Source organism: Papaver somniferum, chromosome 11 (genome assembly GCF_003573695.1).
Source record: "Papaver somniferum cultivar HN1 chromosome 11, ASM357369v1, whole genome shotgun sequence".
Classification (NCBI taxonomy): domain Eukaryota; kingdom Viridiplantae; phylum Streptophyta; class Magnoliopsida; order Ranunculales; family Papaveraceae; genus Papaver; species Papaver somniferum.
This window is the reverse complement of record NC_039368.1, coordinates 128,431,421-128,451,329: the sequence shown is the minus strand read 5'-3', so window position 1 is coordinate 128,451,329 and position 19,909 is coordinate 128,431,421. Positions and strand designations below refer to the sequence as shown.

General features: G+C 37.0%; 2 protein-coding genes across 2 annotated transcripts; one reads left to right on the top strand and one right to left on the bottom strand.

Moving 5' to 3' along the window:
* Positions 1-381: 381 nt before the first annotated feature.
* On the top strand, positions 382-4,932 carry LOC113322995 (starch synthase 1, chloroplastic/amyloplastic-like). The gene is made up of 14 exons (XM_026571212.1): positions 382-721; positions 907-1,247; positions 1,332-1,534; positions 1,800-1,881; positions 2,045-2,218; positions 2,470-2,551; positions 2,652-2,743; positions 2,830-2,892; positions 2,979-3,068; positions 3,225-3,349; positions 3,439-3,547; positions 3,640-3,695; positions 3,804-3,843; positions 4,600-4,932. Exons 1-14 carry the CDS (start codon positions 427-429, stop codon positions 4,756-4,758), a joined length of 1,911 nt encoding a protein of 636 aa, XP_026426997.1. The 5' UTR covers positions 382-426; the 3' UTR covers positions 4,759-4,932.
* A 99-nt stretch (positions 4,933-5,031) lies between these two features.
* LOC113322996 (B2 protein-like) lies at positions 5,032-6,788 on the bottom strand. Its single transcript, XM_026571213.1, has 4 exons — positions 6,003-6,788; positions 5,786-5,886; positions 5,562-5,645; positions 5,032-5,439 (listed from the first exon to the last, which is right to left on the bottom strand). Exons 1-4 carry the CDS (start codon positions 6,670-6,672, stop codon positions 5,287-5,289), a joined length of 1,008 nt encoding a protein of 335 aa, XP_026426998.1. The 5' UTR covers positions 6,673-6,788; the 3' UTR covers positions 5,032-5,286.
* Positions 6,789-19,909: the final 13,121 nt, after the last annotated feature.

Below are 19,909 nucleotides of genomic sequence, written 5' to 3'. Positions count from 1 at the left end.
TCAAGTCTGATTTTCTTAAATTTTGACGAATTTCAAGTCCAATAAATACTTAGAGATTTTACGTTCGAAATCTCTGATAAATACATCCGAGTATTAAATCGAGTTGCAAATCTGAATTCATTGTCCCTGGCTCCCCAACCGAATAGGATCGAGGCAAACCCAAAATCCGCGCCTCCACGCACAAGTTGCCAATGGGACCTCAAAAGGTACCTTTTGAGTTCCGAAATAAGTACCTCACGAGTGTGCCCCAAACTATGACCGACATCAACTGTACGTGTCTAGTTATCTGACACGTCACCGCTCAGGTGGGAGCCAGTCAAATTCTAGCCTCGAAAATCTTAACGGTTTCAACAAAAAATATCACCATTTTTTTTTTCATTTTTCACTGATTTTTTTTCTTATTTTCCGTAACAATTTCTCTCTCTAATGGAAGCTCTGCAAATCTCATGTACTGTTGTTACTTGTAAATCATCACCAACAACAACCACATTCAAACCCAGAAGTAGCACTTCATTAAAAAGATCAAACATTTTTGGTGTTACTAATAGTAGTAATGGGGTTTTACTGTCACTGAAAACCTCAATTACAGACAGAGAAATCAGATTTCGATGTTATCAAGATGGGTTTTCAATTTCTGATGCAGAAGAAATTGATGGAAAAGATAAAGATGGCATTTTCATGACTTACAAGAAAAAAACTGACTCTGGGGTTTCTAAAATTGGTTAGTTCTATATTTCTTGATTATTTCTTCATTTGATTAGCTTAAAGTTTTGGTTTTGATGTTGGGTTTGGTTCCATTTTCGATTTTTCAATCTGGGTTTTGAAGATTCAGAAGAAAAATTGTGTCTCTGGGTCTCAATTTTAGAATCTGAATTAGTACTAGTTGTTATTGTTTATTTATTGCAGGTGAAGTGATTGCTGAGTCTGTGGCTGATGTTGGTGAAGCTATTGAAGAACTGGTGAAACCTAAAGCAGCAGGAGAGACATACAGCATTGTTGTTGTATCATCAGAGGCGGTGCCGTATTCTAAAACAGGAGGTTTAGGAGATGTTTGTGGTTCATTACCTATTGCGCTTGCTGCGCGGGGACATCGAGTCATGGTAGTGTCGCCAAGATATGTGAATGGTAGTGCTTCCGATAAGATTTATAAAGGTGCACTTGATGCACAATGTAGGATTAAGATTCCGTGCTTTGAAGCTGAGCATGAGGTTGCATTCTTCCACGAGTATAGGGCGGGTGTTGATTGGGTATGCGAATTCTAACTTGGTAACATTGTTCGTGCATATGATTACTTTGGTAGTGTTTTTATTTAATGTCTTAGTCGTGCACAGGTGTTTGTTGATCACCCTTCTTACCATAGACCTGGAAATCCTTATGGGGATCAATTTGGTGCTTATGGTGATAATCAGTTTAGGTTCACGCTACTGAGCCATGCTGCATGTGAGGCTCCATTGGTACTTCCACTAGGAGGATTCACATACGGGGAAAAGTGTATGTTCCTTGTTAATGATTGGCATGCAAGTCTTGTCCCAGTGTACGTTATTCCGGACATTCCTTTTCACTATTCTACTTGAAAATCAGTTCTTGAAACTCTCATTAATGATGTGTTGCCCGTACAACTCCTTTTGATGCCGACTTTTCTAACAAATATCCAATTATACCAGTTCCAGAAAGGGCATATTTATGTTTTTCCCGGCCCACAATCATTTTTGAGCATTCACTAAATCAGCTCAATTAGTCTTGCTTAACTAGTATTTCGCTGGAATCTAATGGAGTAGTTGAATGCCATGTATTTTCAGCCTCTTGGCATCTAAATATCGCCCATATGGAGTTTATAAGGATGCTCGCAGTATTCTTGCTATACATAACCTTGCACATCAGGTAAACTCTTTTTACATTCTTCTTTATATTTGTCCTTCATATACAAACTATGGATGCATCAATTCACTTTGTATGATTGAACATTTCAACTTGATGGAATACTATTCTGAGGAGTACTAATCTGAAGTTGTTGCTGATTTTGTTATATGTACATTTGTTCAAGGGTGTGGAACCAGCTTCAACTTACAAGAATTTTGGGTTACCGGCTGAGTGGCATGGAGCATTAGAATGGGTATTTCCTACATGGGCAAGAACTCATGCTCTTGACACAGGGGAAGCTGTCAATATTATGAAGGGTGCAATTGTTACAGCCGACCGGATTCTAACAGTCAGCAAGGTCATAAACGTTTCTCTCTTCATCTCTGCCTCTTACTTTTTCTTGGATGAAACCACCAACTGTTATACTGAATCATCGTTACAGTACAATTGAAAGAACGAGATGGGCCCGGAGTGTTGATTGAGGCAGTTCCAACTTGGACTATCTCTCAAATGCCAGTTGAAATGAAAAGTATTCGACTGCAATTGTTCAAAGTTACATATTTACCCTGCTTTTGTGGAGCTTACTGTTTTTCTACCTCCTTATGCTAGGGTTATGCATGGGAAATAACAACTGTTGAAGGTGGATATGGTCTTGACGGACTCATAAGCAGTCGAGAGAGCGTCTTGGATGGTATTTATTTTTGAATCAATAGCCCTCGTATTTTCTGGGCAGATTACCTTGTTGTGCAACTGTTAGATGATTATTTGAATCTGATTTCTTTTTCTGACAGGAATCACTAATGGGATTGACGTTGATGAGTGGAATCCATCTTCAGATGTACACATTCCTTTCCATTACTCAATTGATGACTTATCTGGGAAGGTACGTCCTTGTGTGTTTGATGTTCCATTTTTGCTCAAACCACTTAAAAGGTATATCACTTACGTCAAATAGGACTTGTTACACAGCAAGAATGCAAGGCGGCTTTACAAAAGGAACTAGGGTTGCCAGTCAGGCCTGATGTCCCATTGGTAAGATTTCACCCCTTCCTACATTGTCAAGTTAGTATTTAATAGGTTATTCTGTTCAAATAATTCATTTCGTTTCTGACTCTTAGATTGGATTCATCGGGAGATTGGACTACCAGAAAGGGATAGATATGATTGAAGCAGCAATGCCAGAGCTTATGATGGACGATGTTCAGTTTGTAAGCTTGATATTTCAATTTTCTATCAAATAAAAGCACTTATCGAAGTTTGTCTTACTGAACCGATATGAATTTCCTTTTGGGTCACAATAATTTGTCTTGTGAAAAATGTTCTACATAAATTATTTATTTCTGTGTGATGCCTCTTTATTCAAGATTATGCTTGGGTCTGGTAATGCGCGTATGGAAGACTGGATGAAGGCAACAGAAGCAGCTTATAAGGACAAATACCGGGGTTGGGTTGGATTTAATGTACCTATTTCTCACAGAATAACTGCAGGGTGGGTTTATATATCTGAACTTCGCGACATTAAAAATTCTCACAACTTTATGAAACTAATTGAACCCTTTATCTTTTTGAACTAAACAGAGCTGACATATTGTTGATGCCGTCAAGATTTGAACCGTGTGGTCTAAACCAGTTGTATGCTATGAGATACGGAACTATACCTGTGGTGCATTGCACTGGAGGACTAAGGGTGAGTTCGAGAAACTACAGTGTCTTTGTACTTTTATGCGCATATGTTGTGTGGTTGACTCTCTGTTTTAACAAATTGGTGCCGCACTGCAGGACACGGTGGAAAACTTCGACCCTTTTGCTAATGAAGGCAGCGGTAAAGGAACAGGGTATGCAACCATATTCTTATCTTGTTTGGCATAAATTTCACGCCAGAATAATAATGCAGTAAATGGTAAATACAAACTCACAAATGTTTTTGTTGCTATGTTCGGCAGATGGACGTTTTCACCATTAGCAAAGGACCCTATGTTGGGGGTAAGCTTTTTCTGAAGCATCTAAAATAAATCGCACACCTCAAGTACATCTTGTAGGATGTTAATATCCAATTCGGAATATAGCAAACAAGAAGTGTTGACATATAAACTCATAGAAATTTCAGGAAGAGCCCAAAACAACAGTTAGACGTTGAACGCGTTTTTTCATTTTTCACCCTGTGACCTCCATCAATTACTTTATTCCAAGTACTAGTAGGTGTAGAATATTATGGAATTTTGACTCATTCAGGTGCCTATTAAGAAAAGAAACCTCACTTTTCTCGTGATGGTGGGGTCGTGGTTTTATAACGTGACAAAACTTGTGAACCTTTTGGTTTTATTTTCTCTTTGAAGTATCATTTATTAGTAGTTGAGCTACCTAATACTTTGTTCAAAAGAAATACGTATCAGGCACCAGTCAAAGGTAAAATGGTATGCATTCTAGAAAACTATATAAATAATGTGCACCACGACCTCTTTTTTCTTGCTTTAGCTTGAAAAATCGTCGAAGTAATAATGACTCAAGGCCTCTGACCCATTCATCATGTCTTTGTGAGATGGCAAAATGCACTAGCTAGTTAGATGATGGAACGTCCCCATGCTATGGGAAATAGACCATGACTCGAAGTGATATCAAGTTTCAAAAATACGAACTTGTCCTTTTCGTTTTTGCGCTGGTTAATTTTTTTAACTTATTACTGTTGTTATTTTGTTGATCAGTAATTTACTGTCTTATGTTATCGTTATTGAAAAACAGGTGTTGAGAATTGCGATGGACACGTATAGGAAACATAAAGATTCGTGGAAGGGATTGATGAAGAGAGGAATGGAACAGGACTTTACATGGGACAAAGCTGCAGCTCAGTACGAACAAGTTTTTAAATGGGCTTTCATGGATCCTCCTTATGTTAAATGAGGTACTAACACCGTTAATGTTTTAGTGAGTAGCTAAATTTTGCTAAACTTGTTTATAGTTACATAAGTTGGGTGCAGTTTTATTATATTACTTTGATTCAGTTAGAGATCTGTCGAACAAATAAAAGAATGTGAAGGAAAAAGAATAAAGTCGCATATGTTGTTCAACTGGAAATCTCCTTTTGTGTGATTACAATCATTTTGCTCATAACATATCGTTTCTAATCACCTCATTGTGATACTGGGATTCTAACCTGTAGGGCATAAACTTATCTTAAACGAAAACATTTGCATGATTTGGAATTCCAGAGATAATCTACCATAATATCTTGGTATATTGAAATCTCAAATATATATAAACCATCCAAATAATTTACATAGGGAGATTTTCATCTTCGTAATTTCAAATTACTATTATCGCATCAAGAGATTCAAAAAAGGGTAGAAAATTGTATAGAACGTACGCCTTAGTTCTGTAGTTCATCATCTAATCTAGTTTTTATACTTGTATAATAATCTTCTCTGACATTCAAGGATTGTTCTCGGAAAATATGTCCAAGAGAGCTAATGCCTCTGGTATGTTGAGTTCAAGACGGAATTTGGGTCCGTCGTAATGGTGAAGGACTGGCCTGAATGAGTCTTCCTCTAGTGGCTCACATATTTTCCTCAGAAGAACCCGTACCTGGAATAACAGTTAATAATAAGTATAAGCCAGAATGTTTATATCAAGAATTTCCTAGTGCAACGTATGTTTTTAAGATTCAGAGCTCGTAGATAAGTTTAGAAGTCAGAGTTGATTATTACCTGAGCAGGGAAACGAGATTCTCCCTGACATTTTTTGTCTTCCCAGGCTGTTGGATCAATGTTTGTTCCTCCAAAACTTGAAGCCTGAACCAAATATTGAATATGTGGGGTTAGCAAATAGTGTAATTGATACAAGAACCAATTTTCTTAAGTTTTGGTTGTCGGCAACCCAAACCGAAACAGTACCAGGGTTCTGGAATATAATTAGAGAAGTGTGTACATACTTCAAAAATTCCATGGAGTTGGTGGGTAGAGTAGTTGTAAAGAAAAAGAGGCAGTCCAGGTGTGATTGCTCTGACTGAGTCTCTATATCTTGGAGGAAGACCTGAAAACAATCACAAATTTGTGAGTCTAAGAACCGAAATCTAATTTTATAGAATTTAAAACACCCATGAATGTAAATTGATGAAAGATTCAAAATCTAGATATTAGGGGACATACCGAAAAGCTGCCTTTGTAAATTCTCTTGCATGGTATCGTTGTTGCAGACAAAGATATACCCACCAACTGTTTCATTCCTAGGAAGAGATTCTGCTGCAGGAAGTGTCTTGAATCTCTTATCGACACTGTTCTTATTATTATTGTTGTTGTTGTTACTGTTACTGTTGTTATTGTTGTTTTTCTTTCCGAATTTTCCTTCATAAACTTCTTCATTCTTCTTGTGATTGCTGTTGTTGTTAACAATTTTCGTATTACTCTGTTTGAAATTGTCAGTCTTCGAATAAACACCTTTGTTAAACCCTCCATTAACATTAAAATTCATATTCTTCTGCATCAACGATGATCCTCCATCGCCAATTCCACCAAACTTACTCGCAATTTTCCAAGCATCATTGAATCCATTCAGATAATCAGACCCCGCCCCATTTTTCTGCTGCTGCTGCACTTGTTTAGTATTATTACTGTAATCAATATTCTTGTTAGAAGAAGGAAAGGTAGAATCATTTCGATTTCCACCAACTCTGATATCGAAGTTTCTCCTCTCTTCAGGCTTCTTTGAATTGAGAGATGATCCCCATATTGAATCATTGATGCTGAGATTCGCAAAGCTTGAGTTATGCAGTCTTAGTTGATCACTGAATTGCCAGAAAGATTCTTGATTGCTTTCCATTTTTTTGATCTTGTTCTGATTTCTTAGTACTTCTTGGTTGGTGTAATTGTAGAGAAGAAGCAAGATTTTTTTTTTTTTTTTTTTTTTGAGAAATGGGAGATGAAGTTGGTTTGATTTTCTGAGTATGAAAATTTATAAGGAAGCAAAAGGAGGAGGAAATATCAAGGAAAGTGCTTGCAAAGCCGCGTGTGTGCATTTGTCAAGGCCATGCGATTTGGACAATGTTGGCTTTTTCATAGCTTAGATCCCTTCTAGAATAGCATATTAGAAATGGATCCCTTGGCAGTTAAAAGTTAAAATCGACTCTTTGGTCCTTTAGGTTGACTTGATATGATCGAGTCAAAGGTCATTGAGTAAAAATATTACACAAAATTGGTTAAAAAGACCAAAATCAACAATTCCTGGGTGAAAAAGATTTGTACATTTTGATCTTGTTTAAATGGACAAAAATTAAAAAGATATTGTTCAAATGGACAAAAATATAAAAATAGCCAGGATGTAACCAGTTTCATCATACCCATTAAATATTTTTTCTTATTTTTAATTTATATCAGGATGCATCCAGTTTCATCCTTACTACTTTTTAAGTTTAAGCCGCGATGAATCCAGTTTCATCCTTGCTATTTTTTTTGTCCATTTCACCCATACTAATTATTACTCGTCCATTTGAACCACGTTTTAAATTTTTTGGACAAATGACCCATTTTCCGAAAATATTACTTTTGTCTCACATAAAGCGGGTCTTTTACCTTTCTGATTCGCCTCTTTTTGATGAGAAGTATATTTGATATTATCTGTTGTATAATTGATAGAAATGAATTTTTTCTTCGTGAGGTGTATGGGAACATATCTTAAATTTTGAGGATATTCGGATACCACGTAAAAAGTAACTTTTCGTGTTGAGAGGTCAAACATTAGCCTAAAATTCTATTAAATTTTAGCATTACTTCTCGTAGCAAAATAAATAAATAAAATATATCGCTTTGAACATTTGAAAATTATTTCTACTTCAAGTTGCCATACATGTTAGCAAATACACCCTCTGTTTCAGACAAAAAATTATATCTTTTTACTTTTTCAGCGTGGCCTATTTTAAGCAAAAATGAAAGTCATTTTACCCGTGACGAAGGTAATACCGATTTTATAAAAAATTAAATGGTCGATGGAAAAATAAAACGAAGGAGGTAATATTAATAATGTCTTTAATTTTGGTTTTTTAGGTGAAAATTTGTTTTTGAGTAAGATGTGGTTTGAGTCATATGACCCCAACAAACCGCGTTTCTCTAGAAGGAAAGAAAAAACATTTGGAATTACTAAGAGTGGTCAATGTCTCAGTCCTGAAGTCATCGATTTGATTTGATGGATGTAGATAATTGTAGCTTTCACCACTCTTTCCTCCTTTACTTAAGTGTTAAGCTTACATTTTAAAACTCTTTTATCTTATCGTTCCACCACCACCAATTATGTACCCATTAGTCATTGGCCACTCAACACCACATAATATTCTCAATTTTCAACCTTTTTTTTTCCTACCCACCAACACTAACATTTTATTTCCTTTTCTATGCTCTATGTAAAACAATGTAAGGTGCCCGGTCCTTCATAGGGTTCAGAGTTCAGGGTTCAGACATTGATATCGGTCCTTCACAGGATTCGGAGTTCAGGGTTCAGACATTGATGTCGCTGGAAGGAAACAATAATATTTTGAGAATAATGATTAAGTACCCCTCTCTCATGAAGCAAAAAAAGAAAGTGCCCCCGTTGTTTTGAAATTTGTTAAAGTATCCTCACGTTAGTTTTTCCATCTAGTGTTAGTTAAGACTAATTTACTTTACATATTTGTCCGTTACTTATTGGCACATTGATTTTTTACATCATTTTTCAGGTTCGGTCCAGGATCGTTACACCGCTTTCAGGTTCGTCACATCATTTCCCAAAAAGAGTTCACCACTTCAAATGTTTTGGGGTTTTTGGTTGGAGGAAAATCAACCTTCTACAACATTTTTTAGGTTCGTCGAGCCCGGTTCAGAATCGTGACAACACTTTCAGGTTCGTCAAGCCCGGTTCAGGATCGTTACACCATTTTCAGGATCGTTACACCATTTACCTTCCCCACCAAGGAGATGTAGTTCAGGGGTAAATATAACTTTTAATTGGACAGATAACTGCCACCTAGCACTTAACTGGATGGAATTTATCTTTTGAATAAAACGGGATACTTTAACAAATTTCTAAAAGACGGGGCACTCTTTTAGTGTAACGTGAAAAATAAGAGTACTTTAAGAAAGCCCTAATATCTTCGCTGTGAGTTTTTTTTTTTTTCTTTTCGGAACTCAACTGAGGAATCATCCGAATGTGACTCGTTATATTTGAATGCCCGATTACTAAAGTTGTTAAATTGGAGGACTATTGATTTTTCTTTAGAACCTAGTCTGCTATGTGCCCCACAAATCAAGCACAGAATTATATCTGACTCAAATATTATTAGATGCATGAACCGAGTCAGACCGCCAGTCAGACACTAGAAAAAAATGCAAAATAAGACATCTATTCAAGCCGAAGCAGACGCCAAGTTAAATTTATAGTCAGATCCAAACAAACAAGTCTTTCGTGATGGAGTCCGGGACAATTAATCAACTTTGTTAGAGGTTAATAGGTGGTTGGCTTAATTATTAGTTATTATTCAGATGAGACCGGAGATTCTGAAATAAGAGTTGGGAAAGAGTCCTTGTTAGTAGTCTAAGTCGCAACAACCAACTGTTTCAGACCCCAGGTACCATTACCATCATGCCTTGAAATCTCAACAGAATTCACTTATTTCTTTCATTAAGACTGAGCTTATGGACCCTGCAACCGAGCCGAAACCGGACTAGTGGTTACCCACTGATAGCGCGAGGCGAGATACGTGGTTGCCCGGGCATCAGTAGTCTCAGTCCGTTACCAGACTTTGTTTTTTCCGACGATTACGTGTCAACTTCAACAAGGAAGAAAAATCATAGGCATCTCATAGCATTATTGAACTTGATGATTCAACGAAATCTCAATTCAACAGGATGTTCAAAGGATTTGATTCAAGCAACATAACAGAAGCGAAGTCTAACCGGAGAAGGTCCAGCAGGGCTATGGCACTGCCCCGATAATTTAACGCTGCCTGCATTCTGGCCGGCACCGGTTTTTAAAGAAGTCGCAAGTGAAGTGCAGTAACTAACCTAGACAAGACAAGAACTGGAACAAGCAGAAAAATCATATTATATCTTTCCTCCGGAAACGGCACCAGTCCTGGGAGTAGCTAGTTGATATGAAAACCGGCCCGGCCCGGCACGTACCGATCGGACCAGAAAACCCGTGAACCAGTCACTTTTCCGGTCCGATTCAAAACTGACCCAGTAATTTTATAGAAAAACCGTTTTATTTTTTGAAAACCGTCAGACCCGGCCGGTTCGACCCAGTATTACTACTCTCAAAATCCAGAAGGGAACATAATTTTTTTTTTTTGATATTTGCATCTAAATCTTTTAGCATTCAGACATATCATTCAAAATAGAATATAGTTTCACAAATATATCGACATAAAATTACAGATCCACACCAATTTAAGATTACAGATCAAGAACAGAGTAAAATTAATCTTCAGAAAAAAGAAACAACAGAATTTTTCCCCTTTGTTAGATACAAATAATAACAATTGAACTTAAAATATTTATAAATTGGATCAAAAAAACTACAAGAACAGATCTACACCCGTGTAATGTTGTGAAGTTTGAGGGGATGATGTTAGGACGGCGACGCTGCTGTTATGATGCTCATAGAACAGATTCATACTCAAACAAATATTGGTTAGATGATGTCTGTGCTCTGATGATTAGTGAAGACAGAGCATAGAATATCAAATTAAAACGACTCTGTGTTCTTATGTAGTAAGGCAAAAAGAGAAAAACGAAAGTGGAGGAGGAAGATCCAATTTTCATCACTGGGTTTTTTTTATGCTGTCAAGGAAGAGGAGAAAAGAAATTGGAGACAGAGAAAAGAGAAGGGCAGAAGTGAAAATGAGGAGGCACTATTAGGTTTTTTTTTTTTAATAGCATAACTAGGGCAGTTAATATAACTAGGGCAAGTATTAGTATGATATTCGTTTACACAGGCCCATTACCATTCTCTTAAGTACTCATTACTCAAGAGTGATCAAGACATCTAAAGACTTAAAGGCCTAGACAAATAAAGTTTTCACGTTAAATGGTGAGGAAACTCTCGTTTTTTACTGGCCGAAATAAGGATTTTGGGACTTTTGTGAAACGAGAGTTTTGGTGAGGACACTTGGCAACGTACTATAGGTTAGAAAAGTGGAGAAATTACATAGAAAAAGGAAATCGAATTCGATTTGGAATTAAAGCCAAGACTGGGTTAGGAAACCTAATATCACGCCCTAAGTTATATATAGTCATGTAACGGAATAATGTTTGCTACCTGTCCAAAAAGAATCTCATCCAGTTAAGGTAGATTTAAGCTAATTTTGGAATTCCACTGGTGTAAGTTGAAACTTTCGGCACAATAAATTGAAACAAAAAACTTAAGAAGGTATAACCAGATCCTTAAGAATTTTCAAACCTTCCATTAGTTGTTGTGCCTTTTTTTTCTACTTGCCGTGATTGTGCAATAAAAGGGAAGATAGAAAATGGTGTCAGTTAACATGCATTCGGACGACAAAAAATTACGTTGATAAACTACTATTAAGAGCACTTATACCGTGCTGTATCGATTGTGGGAACGATTTCTTATGTATGAAGATATTCAATCCATGGACATAGACATAAGTGGATTTGGATGAAGTAGAAAATAAAAATCTTTGTGATGATAATTTCTTCTAGAATATATTTTGATTGTTCGGAAATCTCTTGGTTTGTATCGATAAACATTTTTTTTTGATCGGTGTAGTTGATCAACAATTGAAACTAAATGTTAGTTTTGATGGACTAAGACGACAACATAAATTTTCGAGATTGGCATTAAACCAGATAATTAGCATTTCAGAGAAGCATTAGCTAGAACCCTGAAGAATATAAGGGGGAAAAAAAACTCTCGGAAAGGTAGTGGAGGCAGTCGCCATCCACGACTGAAACCAAGATCAAGAGAGAGCTCGGTGGTATATGAATGTTAATGGGTAGGAAGATGACTTTTGTGGGTATAGAGAGATACCGCCGCGGGACGACAAAAAACTACCCCTAACCTAACCCCGGCTAACCTAATTGCGAACAACGGCAGGCCATAACATAGACACACGGGACATAACAGCTGTTGATTTTCGTTAAGACCACGGTCATTAATAAGTGTTTGAGATTGCTTTTTTTTTTTAAAATAGTCATTAACAATAATCTCTAATTATGCTTCAAAAAAAACAAAAAAAAAATCTCTAATTAATTAGTAGTATCAAATAGTGCTGAATTTAGCATGTTCAAACTTCAAAGAAGGTCAGTGGGATTCTCATTTCTCAAACACGTTTTAGAGATTTATTCTCTGAGTTAGCAACAAGTTTTGACTTTATTCTCATGAGTATGACCACATGGTATTCAATCGAAACTAGCGCACTAACAATCATAAATGATTTGATTGCAGTGTTGTTTGTAGCATTGTCGGACCTACATTAACCATGTTGGACGCCCTTGGTGGCCTTTGGAGTTGACCGAATTCGACTACTCTGTCTCTTACAACTTGAGAAAGCCCATAAAATCAATACAAAAGAGAAAACAATGCGGTCGAATCTAATGGAACCCTTCCACTCACCCTTGGTTATAGCTTTTTTCTAGAAAAGATAAAATCCAATCATAGAAAATAAGGGCTGAGATATCATTCAATATATAACAAACCACAATCCAGACCTACCAGAGGGTCAGGGACGGAGATAGTGGTTGACTAACCCTCGCTTTAATCCCCTTAAAATCAATAAAACGATAAAATGACTCTAAGAGATCTTCACAAATATAGGATCGAGAAGAAAATAATTCTTATTGTGATAATCTTCATTTTTAGAGAATAAAATTCCTTTTCCAGGAGCAGACTTCAAATACCTCAAAATACGTAAAACTGCATCCATGTGTTGTTCACCTGGATTGTGCATGAATTGACTAACAACACTGAGTGCATAAGCAAGATCTGGCGTTGTGTGAGATAGATACATCAATCTCCCACAAGTCTTTGATATCTCCTTTTATCATCAGGAACTTGATCAGGTTCAATACACAAATTTACCTTTTCTTCTAAAGGTGTATGGACTGGCTGACATGCCCACTTCTTTTAGCAGATCAAGAACATATTTCCTTTGTGATAAGAAAATTCCTTCACCGGATCGAGAAACTTCAATCCCAAGGAAGTATTTCAATGAACCAAGATCTTTCATTTGAAATTCCTTTGATAAGTATCTTTGCAAAGATTTCCTCTCCTCTGGATCATTTCCTGTCACCACCATATCATCTACATATATGATAAGAGCAGTAATTTTATCCTTCCTTTTCTTTATGAACAAAGTATGATCAGAATTACTCTGACGATATCCAAAGTTCCTCATAGATTTGGTGAATCTGCCAAACCAGGCCCTTGGAGATTGTTTTAGTCCATACAATGACTTGTTTAGCTTACATACCTTCTTACCGTGAGATCCTGGAACTGAAATACTAGGTGGGAGCTCCATGTAAACTTCTTCAGTTAATTCACCATGCAACAAGGCATTCTTTACATCAAACTACTGCAAAAGCCAATCCAAGTTTGCACAAGCGATAACAAGACTCTTAATGTGTTGATTTTCGCTACTGGAGCAAAAGTTTCTGTATAGTCGATACCATAAGTTTGGCTGTACCCTTTAGCAACTAATCTTGCTTTATAACGTTCAATCTCACCATTTTCCTTTATTTAATGGTGAAAATCCAACGACACCCCACAATATTTCTTCCTTCTGGACAATCAACATAATCCCAAGTATCATTCTGAAAAAGGGACCTCATTTCTTCTTCTATAGCTGCTCTCCATTTTGGATAAGCTAATGCTTCCTGCACATTGTTAGAAATAAAAACAGTAGATAGTTGATTCACGAATGCCTTATTAGCTTTAGACAAAAGATGGTGAGAGACATAATGACTCATAGGGTACTTAACCTTACTAGAGATTTCAGGTTCATATCTGGGTTTAGGAATACCTCTGTTTACACGTTATGGAAGTTGTTTCCTTGATTCTTCAAGAACATCCGTAGCAGATGATTGGTTTGGTGTATCATATTCTTGAGGTAACGTAGACTCTGGAATCTCTTCTATCATGACCTCATCTTGAATCTCTATACCGCGATCCAATACTGTACTTTCTGTTTCTTCTCTTGAAGAACCTTCATCAACAGATTCTCTTACCATATCATCAGAGTTGACAATAACAGATACATCAATTTCCGATATATCTTCATCAATTTCTGTTTCTAATCTTCCTCCTTGTTTGCCTGATCTTCTTCTACACTTTCGACTATCATAACGTCTGCGTCTTCTTCTTGTTTCTTGATTGATGGAAAAGAGAGCGTCTCTATCTTTATGTATCGTGTGGTAGGATCTACTAACATAGATGCGATGAATGCCAGTATGTCTGCGAATCTATTGTCATTTCTACAAATATGTCTCCAATCCACATTTTTTATTTTTGCTGAGAATTCTGTGACAAGTTGCTTGTAATTTTGTAAAGATAGTTCATTTGTATTGTATATCCCTTATATTTGGTGTATTACCAGTTGTGAGTCACTAGTTATCCTGACATCATCTAACTCCATTTCTACTGCGAGTCTTAACGCATGTACAACTCCTTCATATTCTGTCATTATTAGTGGATGCGAACTCTAATCTGAATGTGTGAACCACTCTTGCTCCCTGTGGTGATATGATCACTATCCCTATGCCATTTCCTTTTTCATTCACTGATCCATCTATGAATATTTCCCATCTTTTGGAGTTACCCTCTGTTAGAAGGTCTTTGGGATTTCCCTGCTCTTCATCTACGTCCATCATTTCTTCTACACCTTCGTCCTCTTCTAAGGGGAATTTTGCCAAGAAATATGCAATAACTTGAGATTTAGGTGAAGATAGTATTTCGTACTTGACTCCAAATTGTCCTACATGTGCGTTTCATCTCTCTATTCTTGCTGATCTTTTTGAATTCTTCATTAATGATTCTATTGGTACTTTCGTTAGCACTTTAATTGGGTGAGCTTGAAAGTAAGTGCGGAGTTTTTGTGTGGCATAGACCAGTGAGAGTATGAGTTTTTCAATCTTTGTATAATTTCTTTCTGCAGAATTGTAAGTCTTGCTTATGTAGTATATTGGTTTTTCAATTCCTTCATCTAAGCGGAGTAGTACTGCACTTAATGCATGCGGCGTTGATGCTAAATATATCAATAGTTCTTCTTCTGGTTCTGCTTTCTGCAAAATAGATAAATTCTTTAAATAGTCCTTAATACTTTGGAGTGCTTTTTCGCATTCATCCTTCCATTCGAATTTGGTTCCCTTCTTCAAGATTTTGAAAAAAATGCTTGCATTTGTCGGATGAGCGCAAAATGAACCGCCCTAGTGATGCTAGTAGTCCATTCAACTTCTGTACGTCTTTTACTGTTGCAGGTGATGGCATGTCACACACCACTTGCACTTTTTATGGATCTACTTGAATTCCTTCTTTTGACACGATGTAACCTAAGAATCTCCCTGATGCTACTCCAAAGATGCATTTTGTTGGGTTTATCTTCATTTTGAATTTCCGCATTTTCTCGAATATCTCTTTCAAGTTATCGACATGGTCTTTCACCTTTTTGCTTTTCACTAACATATCATCCATGTAAACCTCTAGTGTTGTATGCACCCATTTTGCGAATATCTTCTCCATCATTCTTTGATACGTCGCACCTGCATTTTTTAAACCAAAAGGTATTTTCGTATAACAATATAATCCTCTTGGTGCAAAGAACGCCGTGTGTTCCTGGTCTTCTTATGCCAAAGGGATCTGATTGTAGCATGATTATCCATCCATTAGTGATAACCTTTCGTTACCTGATGCGACCTCCACCATCTGTGGTATATCTGGGAGTGGAAAGCTATTCTTCGGACATGCCTTATTTAGGTCACTAAAGTCGATGCAGATCCGTATCCCTTTATTTTTCTTTGGCACCACCACCATGTTTGCTATCCATTCTGGGTACTTTACTGGTATGATTATTCTTGCGTCTAGCATCTTATGTAATTATTCTTCTATTTGAGGATGATAAGTGGTTGCTATCTTCCTTATCCTTTGTTTGAATGGCCTTGTATTGTTGTTGATATCTAACCTGTGACAAGCAACATAAGGGTATATACCTTGCATTTCCTTCACGCTCCATGCGAAAACATCCGTGTATTCCCGCAAAAGGTTGATCGTCTTTTCTTCTTCCTCCTTGTCCATCTTAGTTCCAATTTTCAACATTTTTGGTTCTTCTGCTGTTCCTATATTGATGTCTTTTGTCGGCTCTGCTGCGGTAAAGTTCGCTTTTGGTTCCCCTAAGGGTGATGGTTCCTTTATTTTTTGTATTGGCTCTCCTTCCTTTTCTGGGATCTCGCTTGGTATTTCTTTTCCTTCATGTGCTCTTATCATGTATGTTCTTAGTTCTTTTTCCTTTCTTAATTCCTTCGCTTTCCTCCAACGATATTTTCGCTTCTTTGCACGTCCTTCATAATTCTTTACATCTACTATATAGCAAATCTTTGAACTCCCTGTATCACCTTTGATTTCACCTATTCCACTTGGCATTGGAAAATGTATGCGTTGATGAAGGGTTGATGCGACCCCCTTTATGCCGTGCACCCATGGTCTCCCTAGTAGCATGTTGTATGGTGACTCCACATCCACTACGCACAATGTTACCTACGTTTCTATTTCTCCTAAAGGTATGCGTATAATTATCTCACCTTTTGGTTTTGTTATCGCTTTATTAAAACCATGGATTTTATATGTAGACGGCATCAAGTCTGTGTCACTATATCCCATACTTCTGAACGTGCGGTAAAATAAGATATCAACAGAGCTCCATGTGTCTATCAGGGTTTTGTTTATCGACCACTCTTCTGATGTCTTTACGCTTTCATCCTTTGCACTTCGCCTGGCTGGTATAGTGACGACTAATGGATCTGTTCGCCTTAAGTTTTCTTCTGGTATTTCATCCGCTGTAAACGTTATCCTCTGCTTTTGACATTCACTCAGGGGTGCTTCTTTTCCAACAGTCAGGATCTTCCTTCCTTCTTAATCGCGCTTGTGTATTTTTCCTGTAATTCCTGCGTGAAAATCACTTACACTGGATTTTGTTATCGAGTTACATTCTATATGCCTGCTTCCTTCCTTAACTTAAATTATATATCCTTGTTGTTTCCGCTTATTCGCTCTGCGCTTTAATGCTTACTGAGTTTGTACGGTTATTGTCCGTTTGTACCTGTTGGCTCTGAGATCTAACTTGTCGATGTTGGTTGTTTCTTTCGCCCATCCTTGATGATTCAGCGATTTCGCCTCTTCTTCATCATGTGGTTCTCCTGCTCCTTCTAACTGGCATCGCTTGTTATCTTGTGATTGCTTGCCTCACCATCTGTTGCTCATGTGACAATATTTTCTCTTGACAAAGAAAGGGGTGTTCTCCAAAGATCTGAAAGTGTTAGTAATGAAAATTTCTTTCCTTAAATGAAAACTTTTGGCTTCTTTTTATAGATATGAGTTTCTAAAACTCTTTTACATGAACGAAAAATCGATGGAAAACAAAGAACGTGTTTAAACTTATTTTTAAAGAAATTCACCAACATGAATTATCATCTAAGCTGTTTCCTAGCGCCAAAATGTAGTTGCAGGAAATCCTACAACTACACCCTAATGATAATCCATCGAACAATCTAAGAAACCATAATGAAATGCTCAAGATCTTTTATTAAAATGTAAAACAAATACAAAGAAGTTATCTTAGAACTCTAACTTGGGAAGCAAATAACTTTCTTTCTCCTAAATATCTTATCTAACTCTCCAAAAAGATCCCTCCCTTGTACAATGGTGGTTGGTTCCTTTTATAGGAGTTTACATAGTGGAGGACAGCTAATAAAGCCCCTATTTTCGGATCTGAAACACGTCAATGTCGCACGGTCTTTACTTTTGCCACATAGACTCTTCATTGCCGCATAGATCTTCACATTTTTCTCATGATCTTGGTGACGTCATTCAGTTCGTCATCTTGTATATGTTGTACGGGCTTGTCTTCGCGTAGCACTAGAGGAACCATTTCGCATGACTAATATGTGTGCCGTATTTTGTACCCACAAGTCTAACCAACTTAGTAACGGAATGACATCCGAAAATGCCATTGCTGCTTTATATCTCTGAGCTCCACATCGCAATTCGCCGAAAAACACTTCTTCCCCCCAACGATTCTCGCTACAACATCAAATGTCAAATCGCATAATCCAACTATTCATTCTAACAGGAGCGGATTCAATAAATCGGGTAATCCAAACCGGAGCGAATTCAATATCATTCCCCACTTATTATAAAGCGGCTCAACTTCAGAACTACTCAGATATTTTATATTGTAGTATCGGTACCATGATTCGGAATAAGTTTTAATGTCGTAAGTCTCAGTAAGCACCGTACGACGCATAACCAACCGAATCGACATTGTAGAACAGGAGTTTAATACCTAACGTACCCGGAGGATTCAAGAAGAGTATATCATTTTCTTTACGAGTTCCCAGTCATTAAATCGGATATAAAAAACGGAACCGAAAGTACCGGCCATGACGCTCAGTTTCCAATGAGTTAACTCACCATCGTTGAATTGATGTAGATGACCCATTATTAAAGGTCTTTCCCCTGAGGCTTCTGGTGCTATTTTTTTGGTGGGTTTTCTTCTTCCAAAATTCCAAAACACAAATATTAGTCTAACCACAAAAAGTGTAGAGCAAGAAAATCCTTTTTTTTTTTTTTTGATTGATAGGTGAAGTCAGCTGATCATAATAAGCTGAGCATTTATTTGGGTCTTGACGTTAATACAGGTTTTTCTGGCATTTTGACTTTGACTTTCAGGTGATTTCATCACTTTGATTAATATTCTATAATCAAGCAACTAAGCCCTTTAAACCACGGGACGCTGATGATTTTCCGAGAGGGTTTTACAAGGGCCAATAGCTTACTGTAACTTTCCGTTCCGACTCGATAAGAGTCAGAAGAAACACTTATTTTTGTTGAATAACCCTTGGGATCTGAATTCCCGAGTAGCTGCTCTTCCATTTGGCTAAATTTTCTTAGTCTTTTTCTTGTTTTAGGCCGGTAAGGCTGTTTTGCTCCGGCGGGGCTTTGTGTGTGGCTCTGTGTTTGCACTAGCCTTTCTTCTTTGTGCACTAGTGAGGTGCTTTCTTGTCCATATGTTTCCTTTTCTTTTCAATAATAGCGTAACCTTTTTAATAAAAAAAAGAAGAAGAAGAAGAAAAACACTTTTTGTGGGATGATGAATAAGAAGTATCACCTTGTTGTGTTGGATGTCATCTCCAAGCCTAAAGAGTTAGATGGTCTGGGCATTAAGAATTTGAGGCTCATGAACTCTGCGCTGTCAGTGAAATGGCTATAGAAGTTTGGCGAAAATGATAACCCTCTTTGGAAGATCTTAATCGTGGAAAAATATTTTAGCAATGTCCTCGGCTGGAATTCAGACAATCCAAAGCATGCTTAAGGTTGCAGCATATGGAAAGGTATTCAGAAACATCTACATAACTTGAAATCCAAATGCACGTTTATTTTGCTTTTGTTGTTTGTGGTTGCTTTGTTTTCTTTTTTTGTCCGGTCTTTCTGTGTTGTGTTCATGCTTCATGAGCCTTTTTACCTTTAATAAATTCAATTTACCTAAAAAGGAAATAAAGAAAAAAATCACCATCAACTTTTAGCTGCTTCATTGGCCCCCATTCACTATTCTTTTCAATCGCAGCAAACCCAGAGTTATCTCTCCCTGCTTCATTTTACTGCTCTACACCTTCTAAGTTATATGATCTTCTTAATTCTTTTCAAAAGACACACAATCTATTGTTTCTTTTAAGTCTTTTTGGATACTGCGCTCTTTACTTACCTAATTAAGAATATCTCAACAGCAAGTCATGGAAATCTCAACTATGAGTCTATATATGTAACATATACACACATACATTTTTGTTCACATGAAATAGATCAGATT

Coding starts and splice junctions, on each gene's coding strand:
- LOC113322995 (XM_026571212.1), top strand. CDS start 427: ATGGAAGCTCTGCAAATCTCATGTACTGTTGTTACTTGTAAATCATCA. Junction 1,248..1,331: donor ATAGGGCGGGTGTTGATTGG/GTATGCGAATTC, acceptor AGTCGTGCACAG/GTGTTTGTTGATCACCCTTC. Junction 3,548..3,639: donor ATTGCACTGGAGGACTAAGG/GTGAGTTCGAGA, acceptor GCCGCACTGCAG/GACACGGTGGAAAACTTCGA.
- LOC113322996 (XM_026571213.1), bottom strand. CDS start 6,672: ATGGAAAGCAATCAAGAATCTTTCTGGCAATTCAGTGATCAACTAAGA. Junction 5,887..6,002: donor TTTACAAAGGCAGCTTTTCG/GTATGTCCCCTA, acceptor GATTGTTTTCAG/GTCTTCCTCCAAGATATAGA. Junction 5,440..5,561: donor AATCTCGTTTCCCTGCTCAG/GTAATAATCAAC, acceptor CTGTTATTCCAG/GTACGGGTTCTTCTGAGGAA.